Source organism: Pogoniulus pusillus, chromosome 15 (genome assembly GCF_015220805.1).
Source record: "Pogoniulus pusillus isolate bPogPus1 chromosome 15, bPogPus1.pri, whole genome shotgun sequence".
Classification (NCBI taxonomy): Eukaryota; Metazoa; Chordata; class Aves; order Piciformes; family Lybiidae; genus Pogoniulus; species Pogoniulus pusillus.
The window spans coordinates 9,884,932-9,904,905 of NC_087278.1; the positions used below are offsets into that span (position 1 = coordinate 9,884,932).

The 19,974-nt window shown below is 42.0% G+C and overlaps 1 protein-coding gene and 1 long non-coding RNA gene across 2 annotated transcripts; one reads left to right on the plus strand and one right to left on the minus strand.

Moving 5' to 3' along the window:
* Positions 1-802: 802 nt before the first annotated feature.
* PVALB (parvalbumin) lies at positions 803-10,877 on the plus strand. The gene is made up of 5 exons (XM_064155333.1): positions 803-821; positions 1,155-1,222; positions 3,188-3,320; positions 3,754-3,863; positions 9,261-10,877. Exons 2-5 carry the CDS (start codon positions 1,162-1,164, stop codon positions 9,287-9,289), a joined length of 333 nt encoding a protein of 110 aa, XP_064011403.1. The 5' UTR covers positions 803-821; positions 1,155-1,161; the 3' UTR covers positions 9,290-10,877.
* Positions 5,169-19,569, minus strand: LOC135181877 (uncharacterized). The gene is made up of 3 exons (XR_010305007.1): positions 19,398-19,569; positions 13,215-13,302; positions 5,169-6,322 (listed from the first exon to the last, which is right to left on the minus strand). It is a non-coding gene; the product is annotated as an uncharacterized LOC135181877 (long non-coding RNA).
* Positions 19,570-19,974: the final 405 nt, after the last annotated feature.

Consider the following 19,974-nt stretch of genomic DNA (forward strand, 5'->3'; position numbering starts at 1 on the left):
CCTCCCTTCTCGCCGAACCGTTCGGGCCAAGGGTGCCATTGCGTCAGCGGGATCGGGCTGTACCCGCTGATGGCAGCGTGGGGACCTCGCTGCCACCGCTCTTGCTCGCCCCCGTCGTTCCTGGACCAGAGATGCCAACACTCCTGCAGAGATCTGCCCTACTCCTGGGCCCTAGCCTTGGCTAGCCTAGCCTCATGGCTCCCGCCCAAACTCCGAGAGCAAGTTGGACTACTTGCTGTATTTCATGTGAAAAATGGGCACAGTTTCTTGGAGGGAAAAAAATAAAATCAAGCCTGAAAAATACAATTCCTAAATCTTTCCTGACGGTGTCAGGAAGCGGCCGGTCCCGCCCGGGAAGCCCACCACTGCACAGGAGCTCCTCACGGGCATGTTGTCACCTTGCATCTCGTTTCACCACAGCATATCACGGATGATTCTGCAGCATATTGTGCATTACAAACGGGATCTGTAGGATTCGCAAGGATGTGATAATTAATTCAGCGAGGATGATGCTTAATATGGACTGGCCCGAAAGAAACGAGGTCTAAAAGGAGAATGTGTGTGAAGGGGAGGGGGACGGGAGGAAGGGGGAGATGTTTGAAGTGTTCGAACGGTAAGACAAATGTTCAAAAGCTACATTCCATTTGCTTCCCGACCTCAAGAGCAGCTCGAAGCTTGGCATATGCTGCAGTTCTTTACTCATCATCGAATATAACTGGTAAAGCTCGTCCTGAGTTCCTAAAGGAAAAGGCTCTGCGCTGCACCACTAGCTCTCCCACCGCACCCGAGACTTGACCTTGGCACAACTCTTCCTCCAGACGGTATCACAACAGACTCTGGCACTGCTCCAGTAAGGCTTAGGCTCCCACCTCCGGGGAGCGACCCCCACCCGCGTTCTACCCACCCCGGTTCCTGCAAAGGCATCCCCATACCCTCTCTTTAACCGAACCCTCGCGTCTGTGGACTACTTGGTGCTCTGCAAACTGGAGAGCGACAGCCCATGGCACTTCTCCAGGCAGAGCTATAGAGCTGGCGCGGGGCCAGCCTCTCCCGGTGTGCCGTCCCCACACAGCACTGCAGCTTTGGTCATATGAGCAGAAATGATGAGAAAAGCACTTTTTAATCTTTTCGCACTTGCCTCCCTGTTCAAACAGTTGCAGGATGGCTATGACTGACGTGCTCAGCGCTGAGGACATCAAGAAGGCTGTGGGAGCCTTTTCAGGTGAGTGGGGTTTTTTTCCTTTTTCCTCTTTTTTCCCCATTTAGTCTCTTTATTTTAGGATAGCAGTGCATTTATTTAAACTCGGGGAAGGTTCGAAGATCTGGCTACACAAAACAACAAATGAGGATATGTTCGCAGAAGTGCAGTGAAAGCCTGACAGGTCTATCAAGTACAAGAGTGCATCCTCAGCAAAGTTGCCCTGCACATTATTACGGAGGTGAAATACTTATTCTAACGGAAGGCAAGGAGTAACTGCGGGCAGACTTTGCTTATACCGGGAGGATACTTTCAAAGGGAATAAAACTCTCGGCAAAGCAGGGTGGATTATATCTTAACGTAGCATAGGGAAATCAGCCGTGGACGGATGCAGCTTCCCCCCCACCTCTGAAATTCAGTTTCAGGTATTGCAGAACGGCTTTTTCTCTTTTCAAGGGGTAAATGAACCGCTCTTTCCCTGCTTTCTATGCGGAATCCCCGGGTGGGCTTTGCTTTTCGGGATGGAGCGGAAGGTAACAGCAGAGCAAACGGGTACACTGCTCGACTGCAGAAGCTTTCTGCAGGACGAATGGCTGCATGCAGAGGTCCACACTTTCCTCTCAGACTCCCCCGGGTTTCAGATACTCGCTACCGCTTTAATCCATCGCGACCCTCAAACTGACTGCAGAGCCTCTCCGTGATTACAGAAATCCAGGTAGTTACGGCAGAAATCGTGCTTCGGGATGCACGTTATATTCATCCCTTCCCAGCCCTCCCCTCAGCCCATCTGCCGGTCGCACTGCCCGGGAGAGCAGTCGCTTTCTATCCTGCTCTATGCCATGACCTTCCCGAGCAGACAGAAGCGCAAAACCCGCTGAGCGCGACGAAACTCAGCAGCCGGAGAGTCGAAGGGACCAACAAACTGCTTCCCTGGATCCAGCAGCTGTTTTTCTCATTATCTTTCATTGTTCTAGGGCCATTTCAAAGTCCCGGAGCAGATGCAATTAGCAACAACTAATGACAGCTCTCAGGCAGAGCGCTAAACACCGAGCATCCCTAATTTTACGTAACAGGAAAAACTGCGGCGGGAATAAGAATGCGTGGGGAGAGGGGGAAAAGTCCACAGCATGTTTTGGAGGTCACTGTATTAGATTTCTGATCCACACCTTTCTAATGCACACCGCAGTCGTTAGGCTACGTGGGTGGGACAAAATCGGGTGCGGTTAAAGGAGAGAGGTGGAGCAGGTAAACTGGATTATCTCAGCTCCTATTTCAAGGGCTCTGTGTTTGGTTCCTTCCCTCCTCGGCGATCGCGCCTGACAATGTTTTGCAGGCAGCACAGAGCACAGTACTCCCTTGCAGTGCCTGAGCTTACAGACCACGACTGCAAAGTACCCTTAGCGGTAGAAACACAATACTGATTTCTAGTAAGTCTTCGGGAAAAACGAAACAGAACTCAAACACCCATGTGGTGTGAAACACTTTTTGCCACAGATAGGCTCCATGGTTGAGCAAGAGTGGTTTTGTTTGTTGTTTGGTTGTTCTGTTTTGTTTTCCAGGGCTAAGAATGTAAAAAGTGGCAGTGATCTAAGAGCCAGAGTCTGCTCTCAGGTGACTGTTTCAATGTAAAACTTAGAGTGCACACGCACACATACACACACCAGGAAAAAAGGCACTGAAATGAGACCAAGCAGGTTATACTTCAGCTCCCAACTCTATCACAGACTTCCCGTGTGACCTTGGGCAAGTCTCCATCCTTCTGTAGCTCAGCTCTTCATCTGCACAAGGAAGCACTGCCCCTCTCCCCTTTGTTTATTTCCACGAGCGCCTGGGAAGCAGGGACAATTACATCTAGGTCCTGCCACAGCCGGGTTCCACTGTGCCTTCCAGGGTAGGACAAGGAGCAGTATGGAAGAAAAGCTCGGTTATGTGTTGCTATATGTTTGAAAGATTTTTCTGAGCAGTTCTCTGACTTTTCATCTCCTATAGCGGCTGAATCTTTTAACTACAAGAAGTTTTTCGAGATGGTAGGATTGAAAAAGAAGAGCCCAGAAGATGTGAAGAAGGTTTTCCATATTCTTGATAAAGATCGAAGTGGCTTCATTGAAGAGGAAGAACTGAAGTAAGTAAAGATGTGTTCTTTCTCAGGTAACCTTATATTAAGAGCCTGGTGTCCTTTTTTTACCCCCTACAGGACTCTAAATAATAGCAACAACTCAGTCTCTTGACTGCTGTTTGTGTGCAATAAGTTGTTTGCTGATCATATGGTTTAAAGTGTGTTGGAGGTAGCTAGTTGTAACTTTCATTTCAAGATCTCTGAAGCACACCAGTGATCAATACCAATAGCTCTTCAGTCAAATGAAGCTTCAGACTAAAGTATTCTTCCTGAATGTTAAAGAAGGTCAACAGCAGAGAACACAACCCTGGAATCCAACTCATGTATCAAACCAGTGGTACAAATACAAAGTGAAACTGATCTGGGAGGGAAAAAATAAAAGGCAAAGAAAAAAACCCCAACAACAACAACAACTTTTTTTTCTATGCTTCCTCTTCAGGTTTGTACTGAAGGGCTTCACCCCAGATGGAAGAGATCTATCAGACAAAGAAACAAAGGCTCTTCTGGCTGCTGGAGATAAGGACGGTGATGGTAAAATTGGCGCTGATGGTATGTGATTAGAGGAGTAAACTTTGGCGGTAACAATGGAATATTGTTTTAACAGACAGGAATGGAGGAAATCTAGGAATCACTGTGGGCTATGACCTCCTGAAGGACACAGATTGAATTTAATGAGATGCCAAGTCCTGCCACGTTTGCTATACCTTGCGTGCAGGCTTGAGGCGAAAGAGGAGCCGAGATCTGACACTAGAGGGGGCAAGAGCCTGCAGAAATCCAGAGGGAGTGGAGCCACAGCACAGGGCTCAGGACTGATCCAGATTATACTTCAATTAATTTACATTTTCTGTTGACTGCAGTGGACTGAGGATCAGGACACTGAGAGTTCAAAGGCCCAGACTTGACTATAATTTTTTTTTTAAGAGATTAAAAAAGAACCCCAAAAAAGCCGAGTTCCAGCATCTCTGCTCGCTGGTCACTAAATGGGAAGGTAAAGCATAACCTAGCAAAGCAATGCTCTTAAAATTCAAAGTACAGTCAGTCTGCTCCAGTATTTCTATATAATAACTGTCTATCCATCTTTTGCTAGTGTTTATATGGGTCTTCACAGCTAAGAAAGCTTGTCACTCCCTTTTACTAAACATGAGAATTACAAGATAAGAGCAACTTCTCTCACAACACTGCTTTAAAAAAAAACCCACCTACTGCTGTTTTCTATTCCCCCTCGGGATGAATCAAATTAACCCACATACAAAATTTCTCCTTTTCCTGTATCCCTGAGACACACTGCAAGAGACATGAAGAAATGTATTTTTGAACTGAATCGTTTCTTGTTGCAGGAGGTAGTAGTGGAAGCTTGTGGCCACAGTAATAAACCAGCTAGATAGCAAGCAACTGCCAAGTTTTCACCATAATGAGATGCTGAAATGTAAAAAAAACCTCCAGCAAAACCAAAACAAAGCCACCAAACCCCCCCAAAAAAGCGCCACAAACAATTAAAAAAGGAATAAAACCCAAAATGCAGTTAACCAACATAGTCTCCTAATTTAGAAACTGAAAAAGATTGTACACAACATCAGCCACTGACCTATTAAGCAGGTGATATATTAGCTAAACTGCCTGTTCATAGCACATTGTCATGACTAGGACCCTGTTTCTAGACTAAAACCCCTTAATTTCTCAGACCATGATTATATTATGATTGAAGAGGAGCAATCATGAAGCTTATAAGGGAAGTTCTTAATACACTTTAGCAGTGTCCCTGAACCTGATGAGTGTGTCATTGTTTGACATTTTATAGCTTTATTATGTGAGTCTTCCTAATTCCCATTAAAATTAGAGGCAGTGGTACTATAATCAGTAGGCAAGATTATCAGATGAATACTTCATTCAGATAAACTTAGAGCTGATTCACCAGCCTCACATCAGAGGCACTTTGAGTTATTTCCAGAAGGCTGCAAAACACACACAGTATAAACTGGAATAAACCAACCACATTACAGAATTATTTTTGCTTACACAGGAGAATATAGCCTTTAGCTTTTGTGTTTAAGACTGATCATAACCCTCTTTAAGCTGAAACAATGTCTGAGAGCCAGGACATTGCAATATAGCAAAATGAAATACTTCATCTCTCTGTTCTGCAACTTTTACTCTTTCTTAACTTTGCACTGGCTGAATTTATACTTGATAATGAGGAGATAATGAAGGGCTTTATTAATTCATTTATTGCTTCTGGCTATATCCCTACTGTACAACATTATCAGTCTCTTTTCCACTTCTTAAACTTGACTCCAGCAGCAAATTGTTACACCAGAAAGGCCTGAAATACATGCAAAATTAACATCTGGGATTGTGCCCAAAGGATGAGTCTGACAAACTTTGCAGCTTTCCCTTCTGTTCATAAATCCAATTCCAGATCATAACTGCCTATGTAAATGAAAAGTAAAGCCACAACTGTACATCACATTCATATTTGTTATTGCAGTGCTGGGTTTCTGTTACAAACTGTAACTGAATTGTCAGGCACCAATCTCACCCCTCGTTTCAAACATCAGCTTTGTACATCACTAAACTGATTACAAACATGCAGCCTTTCACAGGGTTTAATGTCAATCCAAGATGGCCCTTAAGAGCTTTCCCTCAGGAGCCCATAGCAGTTTTAAGATCAGATCTTCATGGATTTTTACCACCACAGAGCCATCTTTTTCAGATGTATCACCACAAGTGCTAATCCCAACCTAATCAGCCTTCTTCCAGTCAGGGTCTCACATTATAGATTTTTCTCTTAGATCTCTTGCTTTAAACCTTTTAACATTCCTGCAAGACTTCATCTCAGAAACAGTTTCACCAGCTTACCTCTCATCCTATAAAGATTTGTAATTTCCTGGTTGATCTGCCAGTTTCGAGCAGTTGGAAACTTTGCAGCCTGTTCATGTGAGACATTATTATCTTCTGTGTGGTGTCAAGGCCCCTCCATCTTCCACCAATGTGAACAGAAGATGACCAATCTGAGGAAAGAGAAGAAAAAAAGAAATTGCAGGCCAAGGCCAGGCTACTTAACAAAACTGCAAATATAAGCTTCCAGCCTGGATTGGGAAGCGATGCTGAAGCAGCTCTGTCAGCTTCAGGAGAAAGTTTATAAGAAAAGAGAAAAGCAAATCGAGATTTCTGCTTACTATGTTGTTTGTCTGGGTTTTTTTTTAATCTATTTTGTGTATTGGCACTGGACATACACATCATACCTCTCAGTTTCTTGATATTTATAGACCTGAGAAAGTACATGGAGAATTCTCAAAGATCAGGCACTGCAGAGAGAACAAATCCAATTTTTTATCCCAGTGAGTCAAAAATCTTTCCCTTGATACAGCTCAGCTTCTGTGAATATTTGAATTATGCAATCATTTTCTTTCAGTGTTACAAAAATGAGAGATCAGGCACTCAAAATCACAACTGGTAAGTCATGACCTTGGCCACAGGTGAAAGTCATAACAAAAAAAAAAAAAAAGAAAAATCTTCTGAAGTCCTTCTTTTCTTACCCTTCTCTGTGCTCTTTTATCTTCTGAAATAGGCTAGTGTTAAGTGATTATTTATGAAGTTTCCTAAACAGATCTGCTGTACAGATAATGTAAAAACCCCACAATCTGATGAAAGAAATTAGTAGCCTGTAACATGTCCTCTGCAATTACATCTGTCATTTCAGTAAGATACTGCAGGGTATGCATTAGGCTGGTATACCCTACTGAACTGTACTGAACAGAGTGAAACAAGCCTCTCCTTTGAAGTCAGAGCTTTGACACTAGACAGCCAGTAAATTATTTTAGATGACAAAATAGCCTCAATCCCTGTAATTTAAAACTATTATTTGTGCAATGAAAGATGTAACTTAATTTTGTTTGGAAGGAGAATTACAACCATAAAAGAGGATAGAGTCAATCATAAGGATTCTCTCACTCCCAGGCCAGTCAGAGGCAATAAATATTTACAAGAACAGCCAACAAGCAGGGGCTGATATCAGACCTTTTGCATATATACCCTTTGTACCAATGCTTCCACGAGCCACCTGTGGTTGAGTTAACCCTCATATGAAAATAAGGAATGAACTAATTTACAAGATTATTCAGCTAGAACATCTTGGAGATATTTAAAGTGTATTGAAAGCCCTGTAAGAAGTACAAAGTACGCAGCAGTGATTCACATAGGAGTATGTCATGGTTTGCTGGCTATGGGAAAGTACTCACCAAATATATTGCCATTAAGTGATAATATCACTACAAGAATGTATCACAGAAAATATTTGGCTGCATGTCTGAATAACCTTTCCCCAATAGATTCCATAGACACAAATTGTTCTAAAAAGTACTGTATTTAACTGTACCAAGTAGGACAACTTGTTCTGATAGAATAGGCATAGCTAGTTTTCTCTTCTGGAAAGGTTTCATCCATTGCAGTCCATGCTTCTCTCCACAGGATTTATTCACACAGTGATCCAGTAATCATAGCTTTCTTTCCTTTTTCTGCCCAGAAGAGTCTGGGTTTCTATCACAAGCACTTTATGTTATCTCTTAAATTCAGTTTGCAACACTTTGGATCTGTGTACCCACCGCGTACAGGATTTACATGCGCTTTGTGTTAAGTAATCTGCATCGCTAATCCTAATTTGGATTTACATCTTTCAGAATGATGGATAAATTTGGATTGAATTTAAACCCTCTGATGACACTTTCATTTCTCAGTCTGGTTTGCCAGAATTTGGCAGCGTGGTTTTGGGTAGGTGGGGCTTCTCTTTTCTGGTTGGTTGTGGTTTTTAACGCATCATCAAAAGTATTATCTGGTTACACAAACCAGTCAGCAAAGATCTCATTTGTTTAGAGTTTAGTGGTTTAAAAATGAACATGAGAATGTTATTTAAAATGCTTATTTTCATCTTCTGTGGTTTCCAGTTGCAAGACATCACTCTTCATTATGTTAAACTTCAGTAATTCTCTCTTGAGTCTTTACAGATGACTGCCTCCCCTGTTTGCCATTTTGCTCTCAGCTGATTATGTTAAACCCATAAACCACTCTCTCCGTATACCCTCTAATCCCTTTATCATCTTTGTTGCCCTTCTTGGGATTCCCTCCAGTCTGTCATTTTTAACACTCTGAGGCACTGGGAACTGTGCAAGGTATTCCCATGGGTAACTGTTGTAAGGTTAGATGGAGTTAGGAATTATTACCTCCTTGGCATGCAGTATGCCAAGAAGCAATTCACCAGGACACAAACGTGCCTTTTCCATGCTTTATCACCCTGCTAAAGGCATTATACACACTAAACCACAAAATAACCCCAAACTGCAGAGAGAGACATTTACATAAACATTATGGATGTAAGACTAACCAAAGCCACAGGGTAAAATCCTGGCCCTCTGAAATCACAAGACTTTTCCCCATTATCACCAAGACTTCCATGCAGGTTGATGTCAGCCTTCTGGTTTTTGTAATCTGTCAGTTTCAGTCAATTCGTCGTTAGGAAACCGAGTTTGAATGTAATATACTTACAATATAGGGATACAAATACTCTGACAGACTCATTAATGAGTCTCTTTGCCAAACTTTGATACAAAGGAAATTTATCTCACTGTGAAATTAGATTTCTAGTTCTTGCCTTTGTCCCATTGAGATTTACAAAGGAATCATAGGGAACTAATCAAGTTCTTCAGATGAATAGCAGTGGACAGGCTCGACAGCCTGGCATGTATAGCATTTCTCTCTTAACCTCAGAAAAATCCCTTCATTTCACTGGAAGATTTCCCAAGTCATACCTTCCCTTTAATTAACTCGGATTTCTTTGTTCTTCTGTTATTGTGATGTTCCTGCTACTCTCTAATCACTGTAATATGCTTCCTCCCTCTTTACTTTTATTTGTGTTTTAAAATATTTTAATTTTTTTTTCCTCCCCTTCTCCAGAATTTGCAACTCTGGTGGCTGAATCATAAAGGCTTTGACCAATGCAAACCCTTCACCAATCCTTCACTGCCCAATTCCAACCACCTCCTGCTGACTGCTTTGGCTCCTGTTCTATTTATTTATGTTATTTTATACTCCAGCTCTGTTCTCTGCAATCCTGCAACTCTGTAATTGTGCTGAAAGACACTGTTAAAGTAATAAAGGTCACATCAATCTGGGCTTTATTCTCTCTCACTAGAACTTGTTTCTTATTTCATGCAGGCTTGGCACACACTGAGAGAAAATTTTACTCCTTCTTGCTGACATTCCTGCTGTTTTATCCCTAGCTAGGTTAAAGTGGGAAGAAATAAGTAAAAAAAAAAACCCAGGAATTTAAAAATCTGGGATAAAACATGCATATAATAAGTCTTTCAGTCCAAGTTCTGAACTGTGGCAAAACAGACTGAATTATTTTTAAGCCATCCTTGCTAAATGGATGCATACTCATAGCCTGGAAAATCTCTTCTGAAGGCAATTACCCAACTTCATTTGGCAGTTGGCTCTTTTGACTTAATCAGTCCTATAGCTAAACCAGTACTTCCTAATATTTAACCTACAGCTCCCCTGCTGCATTTTTGTGATCAGTAAATCAATCCTTGTCTGGTTTTGTGTTTAATAAATAGTTTGCCAGGAATATCAGCTGGTGCCAAGCATGCATGGGAATAACTTTGTAAACTATTACAAAAGGGGTCACTTCTGAAACACAGGATATGTTTGCTAGCAATGTTACACAACTATCTAGAACAGGAAGAATGGAATACACACAAGAAACAACAGCATGAATTTTAGGAAGGGGGACACCAAGGTTCAGGTGTTGACAGATGCTGCTGTTGACATTCCCACTGTTAAAACAGTAAATATAGATATATAGATATATCCTTTCTTCTAGAATTCACCAGGGAAGTGAATCATTATTTTGAGTTACATATGGGCATTTGAGACTGAAGCTAAGGAAATGCCTAGCCAGCAAGAAACCTATGGCAGAGCCAAGAGCTACACACTTGTATCTCAGATCCTATTCAGTAACTTTGGCACCAAGATCATGCTTTCTGGTTGGGGTTTAGTTTTGATTTTGGCTTGGGTTTTTTTAGTAAGGATTAAAAGGCAAGAAGGGGAGGGGGAAATCCTTTTAGGCAGCATCTTCCCCACATCTTGACAGAACATTGATTACTACTGCAATAAATAGGAAGCACATCTGGATTCCAACCTATTCCCTGCAGCAATAGTCCCTTGTTCCATTCAGATTTACTATCACTGATTCAGTAGACACCAGAAGATAAGGCTGCAGCTCTGTCACCATCACATTGTACAGAATACCATTCTCTGCCACAGCTATTACCCGTTGCTGCTCGGGAAGCCAATAAACACTCCCCTAAAGCTATTCCAGATTTTCACTCTGTAGTAACTCACGAGGAAGGTTTCTTGGGGTTTTGTTGCTTTGCCTTTTTTTTTCCCCTTCTTTCCCTGCTGTGCGCTGAAAAGAACTCCTTTGGTTTTGCACACTGTATATACGGATCTGAAGAATGTATTGATTTTTAAGTACTCTAAATAAAGCAAACGGAACCGGATGGCAACGAAGCCGCAGCTCATTGGCGTCTTTTTCCTCGGCTGCTGCTGCCCTCAAGTGGCAGCCGAGCGTCATTGCAAGGCCACACCAAAAACACTAGGAACCCAGCCACCGAAATGCCAGCAGAGAGGAGACATAAAAACGGCTCGATAAGCAAAGCCCTCTGCAGTCTTTGAACCTGTAAGGGTTTATATTTCAGTGTTTCACTGCATGGCATGAAAGAGGAAATTTTATCCGGGGCTTTAACAAAAAACCAGCACAGTAGAACAAACTGCAAATTGCCATTAAAGAGGCTAAAAAAATATATATGAAATTAAGTAAGTTACAGCAACATTTTAAGGCCAGGCTGGATGGAGCTCTGAGCAACCTGGACTAGTGTCAGGTGTCCCTGCCCACGGCAGGGGGTTGGAACTGGATGAGCTTTGAGGTCCCTTTCAACCCTGACAATTCTGTGATTTGTAGGGATATTTTACTGGCATAAAAGTCTGAAGACCCCAAAGATTCCTTTATCAGTCTTTCTTCACATTATTCTCTCAATCTATTAAATGTATAAAACCAGAAACTAACCAGATTCCTCCGTGGTTTTGCCTTTGGTGGCTCTCAAATACTGGTGAAGATTTAATGTGGGTCAACGCTGGAACAGGCTGCCCAGTGAGGTCATGGATGCTCCCTCCCTGGAGTGTTCAATGCCAAGCTGGATGAGGCCTTGAGCTACCCAGTCTAGTAGAAGATGTCCGTGCCCATGGCATGGGGCTTGGAACTAGGTGATCATTAAGGTCCCTTCCATCCCAAAGCACTCTGCGAATCACACCTGAGCAAGCAACACTCAGTGCCTAATACAGCCTGAATTTTTTCACCTATATAGTAATGAACAAACTGAAAACAAATATCCCTTTCTTTCAAACTGAAAAGAATTACAGTGGCACTGGAATGAACTGCCCAGGGAGGTGGTGGAGGGCGTTATGAAAAGATTGGATGAGGCACTTGGTGGCACGGTTTAGCTGATGTCATGGTGTTAGCTTACAAGCTGAAGTTGATGATCTCAGATGTCTTTTCCAGCAACAATGTTACTGTGATTCTGGCTTGTGAGACCTCCAAAATACCATATTCACCTCTCATAGTGCCTGTACCTGATGGTCCTAACATGCATTTGGTGAGTTTATTCAAATACGAAATTGATGTGCTCAGAATCTATGTAATCAGAATTCTCATAAAACCTGTTTAAAGCCACCTTTTTCCTAATTTATTTTAAATCCAAATTTCAATATTTCACACCTCTCTCACTAAAGCAGAGAAAAAAATCAATCAAGGGAAAAAAAAACCAAAATCAAACACATGTAATATAATCACTTCCCTAAAATAAAATGACTGCTTTATGAATTATCAAACCATTACCTTTTCTTGCACTGCTGCCTCTTCAGTGCTTTTCTTAGATCTCGATTTTTAGGAGGGACATTGAGATGCTTGAGCGTGTCCAGAGAAGGGCAATGAGGCTGGGGAGAGGCCTTGAGCACAGCCCTACGAGGAGAGGCTGAGGGAGCTGGGATTGGTTAGCCTGGAGAAGAGGAGGCTCAGGGGTGACCTTATTGCTGTCTACAACTACCTGAAGGGTGGTTGTGGCCAGGAGGAGGTTGCTGTCTTCTCTCAGGTGGCCAGCACCAGAATGAGAGGACACAGCCTCAAGCTACGCCAGGGGAAATTTAGGCTTGAGGTGAGGAGAAAGTTCTTCACTGAGAGAGTCATTGGACACTGGAATGGGCTGCCCGGGGAGGTGGTGGAGTCACCGTCCTTGGGGCTGTTCAAGGCAGGATTGGACGTGGCACTTGGTGCCATGGTCTGGCCTTGAGCTCTGTGGTAAAGGGTTGGACTTGATGATCTATGAGGTCTCTTCCAACCTTGGTGATACTGTGATACCCAATCTCTTTCCAAACCCTCCTCAAATCTCAAATGATTCCACTTCCAATTAAAAGGAAAGCTCTGGGACTTTTTGTTAGGTGGAAGCTATGAAGTCGTGGTTCAAAATGCAGTAAACAAATGCAGCATTTTAAATTACACTAAAATGCAGAATAAAGCATTACACAGTCAATACAGCATTCACTTTCATATTGCTCTCATTTTAATGGCTTTAAGACCAGATCAGAAACTACAGCAAAACTAAAGAAAGTAGAATTTGCTACAAAATTTAATATCAGGCTTCCAGTGAAGCGTGGATTATAGTATGCTTGACAGATAATAACAATTTAAAAACAAAATTCCACACTACACTGCACTGTTCATGAAGAAGGATGTTTGAATTTCCACATGCATAAGCAAAAGAGCCAAATTAAGTTTCTCCAAGAACCATTTACCTTGAGTTTCTTAATTGGCATCTTACATCATCTTCTTGGTCCTGAACAGTAAATGTCCCGTAATTCCTCCCACTCTGCTGTAATATAGCTGAAATTATGAAAGAAGAGCAAAATCAAACAACCTCAAACAACTTCAGTCATGATGTTGAAGACAAAGTTTCAAATAATCAGTGCACAACTTTTCCTTAGACTCATCGCCAATGGTGTGGAACGAGACACAACTGGGTGATATGTAAATGATGTTTACACACACAGAGAAAGACACAACTTGTTCACACTGGTATCAAACATGGCTAGAAAAGAAACACAGCTCACTCTCAGCTACAACTCTAAAGGAAGAGCCAAATCCTCAAGTCAGAAACAAACTATCATTTCCTGACATTTAACAAAGAGGGTTGGCACCAACAGACCTTCGCCAACTCTTCACATTTCTCCAATCACCATTAATAAACTTTAACCATCAAATTAATAATTGTTGATGCTTTAAGGGTCCTGCCAAGCTCTTAATGGAGTTTCATGGATCAACAATTTTCCACATGTCTTATTTTGGGAGTCAGTGGACTGGAGGCCATAACACCTGTTCATTTTGCAGAAGCTGATCTGGGATTCATAATTACAGCCTATCCACCTGCTCTGAGCTCAACACTGCCTAATGTCCTATGATTGCTTCCACACTTTGTTGACTTCATTAACACAAAGCTTGCTCGTTTGCTACCTTTGCCTTTTCTGACTTTGCATCTTTGGGGGGGAAGTTTCCCTAGTTTCTAAATACTTTTGAAGATTGGAAATGCAGCTCATGTTCTCCTTTGCACATAGTTTTGTTAAAGCTTCCATGCTACAGTATCTCAACATTAACACATTCTTTCTAAAACAGAGCTGATATTGTTATGGAATTAAAACCTGGCATTGCACAATATCATCACAGAATCACCACAGAATGCTTTGGGTTGGAAGGGATCTTATAGATTATCTAGTTCAAATCTGTCTTCCATGAGCAGGGACACCTTCCACCAGACCAGTTTGCTCAAAGCCCCACCCAACCCAGCCTTGAACACTTCCTGAGTTGGGGCATCCACAACATTTCTGGCAATCTGTTTCAGTGCCTCACCACCCCCACAGTGAAGAGTTTCTTCATTATATCTCATTAAACGTATCCTCTTTTCAGTTTAAAACCGTTACCCCTTTCCCCATCCCTACATGTAAAAAACTCCCTGTCCATCTTTTCTGTAGGCCTCCTTTAAGTATTAAAAGGCCACTACAAGGTCTCCATGGAACTTTCTCTTCTCCAGAATGAACAACTCTGACTCTCTCAGCCTTTCTTCATAGGTGTTCCAGCCCTTGAATCTGCATGGGCCTCCTCTGGATCCACTTCAACAGGTCCATGTCTTTCTTGTGCTGAGGACTCCAGAGCTGGACACAGTACTCCAGATGGGTTCACACTAGAGTGGAGTAGAGGGAAAGAATTACCTCCCTCAGCTTGCCAGCCACACTTCTTTCAATGCAGTCCTGGGTACAGCTGCCTTTCTGGGCTATGACTGCACACTGCCAGGTCACGTTGAGCTGCTTCTCAACCAACACTCCATAGTCTTTCTCCACAGGACTGCTCACAAATTTGCAACAAGCTCTGCCTCAACAAAGTAACATCAAAGATTATGAATTTATACAAGGGTCACTGAAGACAGAATAGTCCACAACATTTTTATTAGTGAGCATAAAGCACAAAGAAAACCAACTTGACTCTCAAATTCCAGACTGAAACATGAGTGGTCAGATTGTCTTATTTATAAATCAACTGCAAATGAAACAGAAATTATATGGCATGCAATAACACACCAAAATTCAGCTGTGGTTAAAGCATATGTGCACATTCTCATTCTAAGACCACCCAGGAACCATGAGGAACACAGATATGAGAGCACAGGGATTAAAATACACCCCCTACCATCACTAACATGTACTTGAACCTGAGCTGCTGCACCTTCATTCTGAGAGAGTATTTTAAGAGATTGTCTTTTCCAAAGGAACATACCCATTAGAAATCCCAACAATCTCTAGAGCTCCAACATTTCAAACAACTTTTTCTCCTAAACAAGAAAGAGTGAAGCCAAATGTGTCTAAATGGGGTTAGCAGCATGTACAAGAGATCAGTCACCAAAACTCACCCAGACTGTAGGGTCTCCCCATATGGGATAGCTTCACAAAGGAGAAAGTGCATTTCTGGTTAGTACTCTTCCAGCTAATAAAGTAGCAAAGCTTAAAAAAGGCTGATACACTTTTAAAAGACAGAAATTACTATTAATACAAATACCAGAGTCCCTTCTCCAGCCACCAAAAAAAACCAGAAGGGATTGCATAAGCTACAACAATAAATGGATCAGGAGACCCAAATGAAAATACTGGAAAGCACTTTTAAGCCTATGGAATGTGCAGATAGAAAAGATGAGGTTTTTTTTCCATAGACTCATTCAATCTTCCACCAAGAAAACATCTAAGTGAAATGACCTTGTCAGTATCTGCATTAGGATGTCTAGTTCCTGTTGCAACAACAGATGGTAATTCCAGGAGATGCCCATCTGAGTGACTGATGGTTTATGCACAAAAATGCAGTTGACCTCACTGGTGTTCCAGTGGCACAACACTGGAACCAACAAATGGATAGAATCATAGAATCAACCAGGTTGGAAGAGACCTCCCTTCGGGTGGTAAGAACATGGTAACTCTCCCATCTCTGCCACTGGAGCTTCTAGACAGGCCATAAGAGGTCGAGGACCAGATGTCAAATGCTTAATTGCTAATTATTGGAGGGATGGTCCCTGGGTTGCTAAAAAGTCAAATAGTTCAGAGACATCTTCAGGTCGTGGAAACGTTCCTTAGAAGATTGTTGGGGTATTTTTAACTGTACCAAACTCTATTTCCTCTATTTTTGCAATTCAATGCACTTTAAAAAAAAAATCACTAAAAAGATACTAAAACATAAAGGTAATAGCAAATTATCAAGCACTTATAACTGCTTTAATACAAAGAGGGATGAGAATTACGTGGCTGTGCTAATTTTATGCTTCCTTCTGCAGATGAATGAACATTTTCTGTCTTAAAACATTTGCATTCCCTCCCCCTCCCTCCCCCCCCCCCCCTTAAAGTAATTTTCAATTTTGCTGGATACAGCACAATTGCATCTACTCTTTCAGCTGCAATGGGTTGTTGGAATTGAGCTATTGCCCAGCACCTGCTCTTAGTCAGACAGCTGAAATCAGAGGTTAGGAGAAAAAAATGAAGATTTTATGTCATTGTAATGCATGTCTTCTTTTAGCTTTGCTGCAGTCAGTGTTCAATTATATTCTCTAACAATCTCCATTACTAGAGCCAGTGTTTTTCTGTTCCTCTCTGCATGTATTAACTTTCCTGTTCACATGTGATAGCATTCTTAGCATAGCAGAGGTGTCTTAAGAGACATTTGCCCATAGATTTAACGAGTCTACATCCTTTTTGGCCTGTTGAGGATTCTAGGGTTCAAATGAATCTTCATTTTGAATGCTTCAAAGGAAGATAACTGATACAATGGAACTTAAACTATTTCTCACTGAAAGCCTGATAGGTCAAAATTAACCTGAAATTTCATCTAGTCTATTGAATACCACACAGAACATCTGACAATGAAGGTCTCCCACGTAATTTTTTTCCTGGGTGTATCCTATTTTTACAAGCTCAGGATCTTTCTTGTGCAGAATTTTTATAAGCTCACTGTGAAGCCCAGATGTTCAAACCTTCATCAGAAGCAGAATCAAGGCCTGATGTCTGTAGAAAGAAAGTCACAATGATTTTGGCCACCCAGGCTCAGCAGCAAGTGGGAAGGAAGTGACTGGTGCAAAGGGCTACTGGGAATGCAGGAGGGCAGCCTTGCTTTTGAAGTAGGATTGTGCAACAACAGATGGACATAGAGGTCTGAGAGAGGGGCCTGAGGGTGAACAACGCAGAAATTCAGGGTCTGAGACCTGGGAGGAAAAGGGCATCAAGAGCAGGGAGGATTGGCAATGATTAGAGGGAGGATGTGAAAAAACTTAGAGCAGAAGAGGTTTTATTGTAACAGAAATATATTATAATAAACTGACTTTGAAAAGAAAAGACATGGATAAGATGGAAGAGCTTGCACCCCAAAATTAACCTGTTAGATGAGTGGAGATGACAGAAAACAGTGTGCTATAAACTCCTGAAATTTTCATTTGGAGTCTCAAACATTTCTCTTCCTCCTCCTCCATTAAACCTCCAGATCCTGGAGACACATGGCTGACTCCCAGTTTTCAGCAAAGGAAGAAAAAAATTCTAGCTGTTATGCCTGCAGAGAAAACCTTGAACATCCAAACCCTAAAAGCATAAACAGGATATAAACCAAAACATAGCCTTTTACTTTCCAATAGATCTCATTATTTGAATGCAGTTTGCCTCAAAGATTTATTTTTGCACTAGTGCAAACCTTGCAGCTGCTTTCTAAGCAGACAGCAGCTAGAGCTCCAAAAAAAGATTCCTAGCTGATATCAGGCACCATCACCACATAATGACTGGCATGATGGAATTATGGGTAGCTCATTTAAAGATGTCACGTATTCAAACATTCTGTATTCAACAGATTAACCCCTTCCCCGTGATGCACTCAGCTCTCACTTACCAGCATCCAATCACCCTGTGCACCACCCTGTGCAAAAGAGCATAACTGATTGCTCCAATAACAGTGTGCTCACAGCTGAGAAGGGTTCACGCCACACACAAGGCCACAGCAAGTCCTCAGTCTGTCACAGATACTCCTCCCTCGAGACGTCTATACAACAATAAGACCCTCTGTATGAAGTTCCAGATCCCCAGGCAGCTATCCACACCTAAAGCTCTGGGGTGTATTGTCTAAAAAGAAATGGAGATTTAGGTTTTGTTCTCAGCACTTTTGCTAGCTTCCATGTGCAAGAATAAACAGAGATTCAAGCTGGAATTTTTTCAGACAGATGCAGAATAAATTCCTCCCCCCAAGATTCTCCTCATCTTTATCCTTTGTGGGTTTAAATGCATCCTTGAGAAACCTGTCCCTCATTGCATATTCACTGGAAGAGAAGACCTAACAGTTACAATTTGCATCCTCAAACCAAGTTGAGGCACCTACCCCACATCTCATAATTTACCACTTTTCATTGATGCCACAACTGCCACTCATTTCTAACTTCTCCTTTCCAATATAGTAGATCAGAAACAAATGACAGATATGCCAGTTCAGTCAGAAGCACTGCTGCAACTGCCAACAAATCCTTTGGCTGATTCAACCATTTCATAATCATCTTACATTTCAGTGCACTGACTCGCAGCCAAAAAGCCTTCATATCTGTGTCTCAGTCCCTAACAGCAAAGAGCAAAATCTGAAGACCCAGAATTACAGTTACACTGTTATGAACAGTGATACCAAAAGCATCCAAATTCATACTTTTGTGCTAACAGCCACACTCTGAATAGAAACAAAAAGCAATTTTTGAGGGATGCCCTGAAAAGAGAAGAAGTTTCTGTTTATTGAACTGCTTGGGGCAAGTGCAAAGAAGTCTATGATAAAATTCACACAGCGTCCTTGCAGCTGTCAAAGCCCTCCAGACGTATCAGTAAACACTGGGAGTCAGTTCTGCAAGAATCAATAGATTCAAAAAGCTGCATGAACTCTGGATAGTCATCCACTTGCAAGGTGTTTCTGATGGTGGGGGTGTCACATTTTCCTCTCCATGATGCAAGATTAAAACAAAACAAAAACCAAGCAAACCACAACCTGATTTGCATTTAAGAGATCTCTTGCAGAACTACTAAATCCTTTCCTGCACATTAATGCTCTCCTGAGAAGCATTGCCTGCTCCAAGGAAAGCTGCATTACTTCCTCAGCAGCTTTTACTAGGCAGCAAGGTTAAATTACAGGTTGATTACAGGTTGTCACCTGCTCAACTCTGAACATATCCAGAATGCTTGCACCTAAACATGAATAAGTGTGAAAACGAGTCCTAGGAACATTAATGACTTCTGCCCCATAAAAATTGCTTTTTAACAGGTTTCTGTTTGGAATGAGACAATGAAGTGACCTGCACAGTGCTGGACAGACCCTCGAGAATAAGCCATGCATCTAAACGACTGCATGGCCTTGGTTTAACCCCCAGTGCAAAGCCTCACCTTGCTTCTGAAATGCCTTGCCACTCCTCCTGGAGCTGCAGTGTAACCAACGCTGCCTTCTGCAGCCTGATGAAACTCAATTTGCACATAGACACCATAATGCAGTTTATCTGCTGGTTTGTGACCACTGCTTGAAGGAATGTGACTTCAAATTCCAGGGTCTTGTGGCTGTCAGGGCACTTCTCACTCAGGAATCTTGCTTTACCTGAGGAAAAAAAGAAATGTGCAAATAAAAAGAGTATTCTAATCCTCCATAGCTGATAAATACAATATTTAACACAACAAACACTTCTCTAGGGTAAGGACATCATCCTTTGTTGCAGGTTTGTGTTTTGTTTTTTTTAATCCACAGGGTTTCTCTTTTCTTCTGTTTCTCACGTATTCAAGATGAGAGAAGCTTCAGTGAGCACAGCTACCAGTATTCCAATTTATTCAGCAGCAACCCCTGTAGACTGCTAACAACAGACTGCAGTTCTGCTTGGATTACAAGGTGTAGATAAGTAATTCCATCCTAAATCTATCACTGTCAATGCTGGTAAGGGAACAGCTTTTACCTGCGAGAAGTCAGAAAGAGAAA

Excerpts from the sequence above, each read along its gene's own strand:
- PVALB (XM_064155333.1), top strand. The coding sequence starts at position 1,162 with ATGGCTATGACTGACGTGCTCAGCGCTGAGGACATCAAGAAGGCTGTG. Across the intron at positions 1,223-3,187 it reads GGCTGTGGGAGCCTTTTCAG|CGGCTGAATCTTTTAACTAC; the intron begins GTGAGTGGGGTT and ends CATCTCCTATAG. Across the intron at positions 3,321-3,753 it reads ATTGAAGAGGAAGAACTGAA|GTTTGTACTGAAGGGCTTCA; the intron begins GTAAGTAAAGAT and ends CTTCCTCTTCAG.